General features: G+C 42.6%; 1 protein-coding gene across 1 annotated transcript in view; it reads left to right on the top strand.

The window, feature by feature from the left end:
- Window positions 1–166: 166 nt before the first annotated feature.
- The window catches only part of LOC119589092, a gene marked incomplete at its 5' end in the record, with an annotated part of 9,180 nt that continues 8,627 nt past the window's right edge, over window positions 167–719 (top strand). The window contains 1 exon segment of the mRNA XM_037937668.1: window positions 167–506. Within this exon segment, the coding sequence (XP_037793596.1) occupies window positions 412–506 (95 nt within the window).

Genomic DNA, 719 nt, shown 5'->3' with positions numbered 1-719 from the left:
CTGCCTTCTTGGCGCAGTAAGCCTTTAACACAAATTCGGTGTCCAGCGATAAGGCTGCGATTGCACGATGAGTTGATAAGCCTTGTTATGCTCCTCTCAAGGGTATCCGAGATACCGTATCGATGATCGTCCGACTTGCCAATTATGAGCACCAACAACTCCCATTTCGAATTATGATATTATGATATAGGTACCTCGGCAAATGTATTAGAAGATCGGTATCTCCTGTTATACAAAAAAATACTACTGATAAAAGAATAGAAAGAATCTTTAAAAGAAATCACCTATGATGTCATGCACTTGACTGTTGACTCGGAAGAGCTCGACAGGGAGCAGCAGCCACTCGAGAATCTCGCTGGCCAGACTGTATGACACGACTGGCAGATCCACTCGCTCGCGCGCTCATGCAGCATGTCCTCTCTCAATGAGGTTTGGAGGATGACTGACATGTTTGAGGAGGCCAGTGGGGAAGGTCAACGAAAGAGAGAGAGTGGCCGGTTAAAAAGGTAATTCAGAGGCCATATATTATGTAATTTTTGATGAGGTGTGAAGTTTGATGCCAGCTAATGATCAAAGCTCTTGGCCAAGTAACAAATATTTACGAGAAAGGTGAGTTTGCAGTAATGATCCAAGAGTATGATGAGTTTGTGCCTTTAGAGTTTCGTTTACATAATGCGAATATGTAGTCTATAAACAAGTATCAGTGTTTGTATGTTTAC

Source organism: Penaeus monodon, chromosome 25 (assembly GCF_015228065.2).
Source record: "Penaeus monodon isolate SGIC_2016 chromosome 25, NSTDA_Pmon_1, whole genome shotgun sequence".
Lineage (NCBI taxonomy): Eukaryota > Metazoa > Arthropoda > Malacostraca > Decapoda > Penaeidae > Penaeus > Penaeus monodon.
Note: the sequence above shows the minus strand (reverse complement) of the source record. Positions and strands in the feature narration are given on the sequence as shown.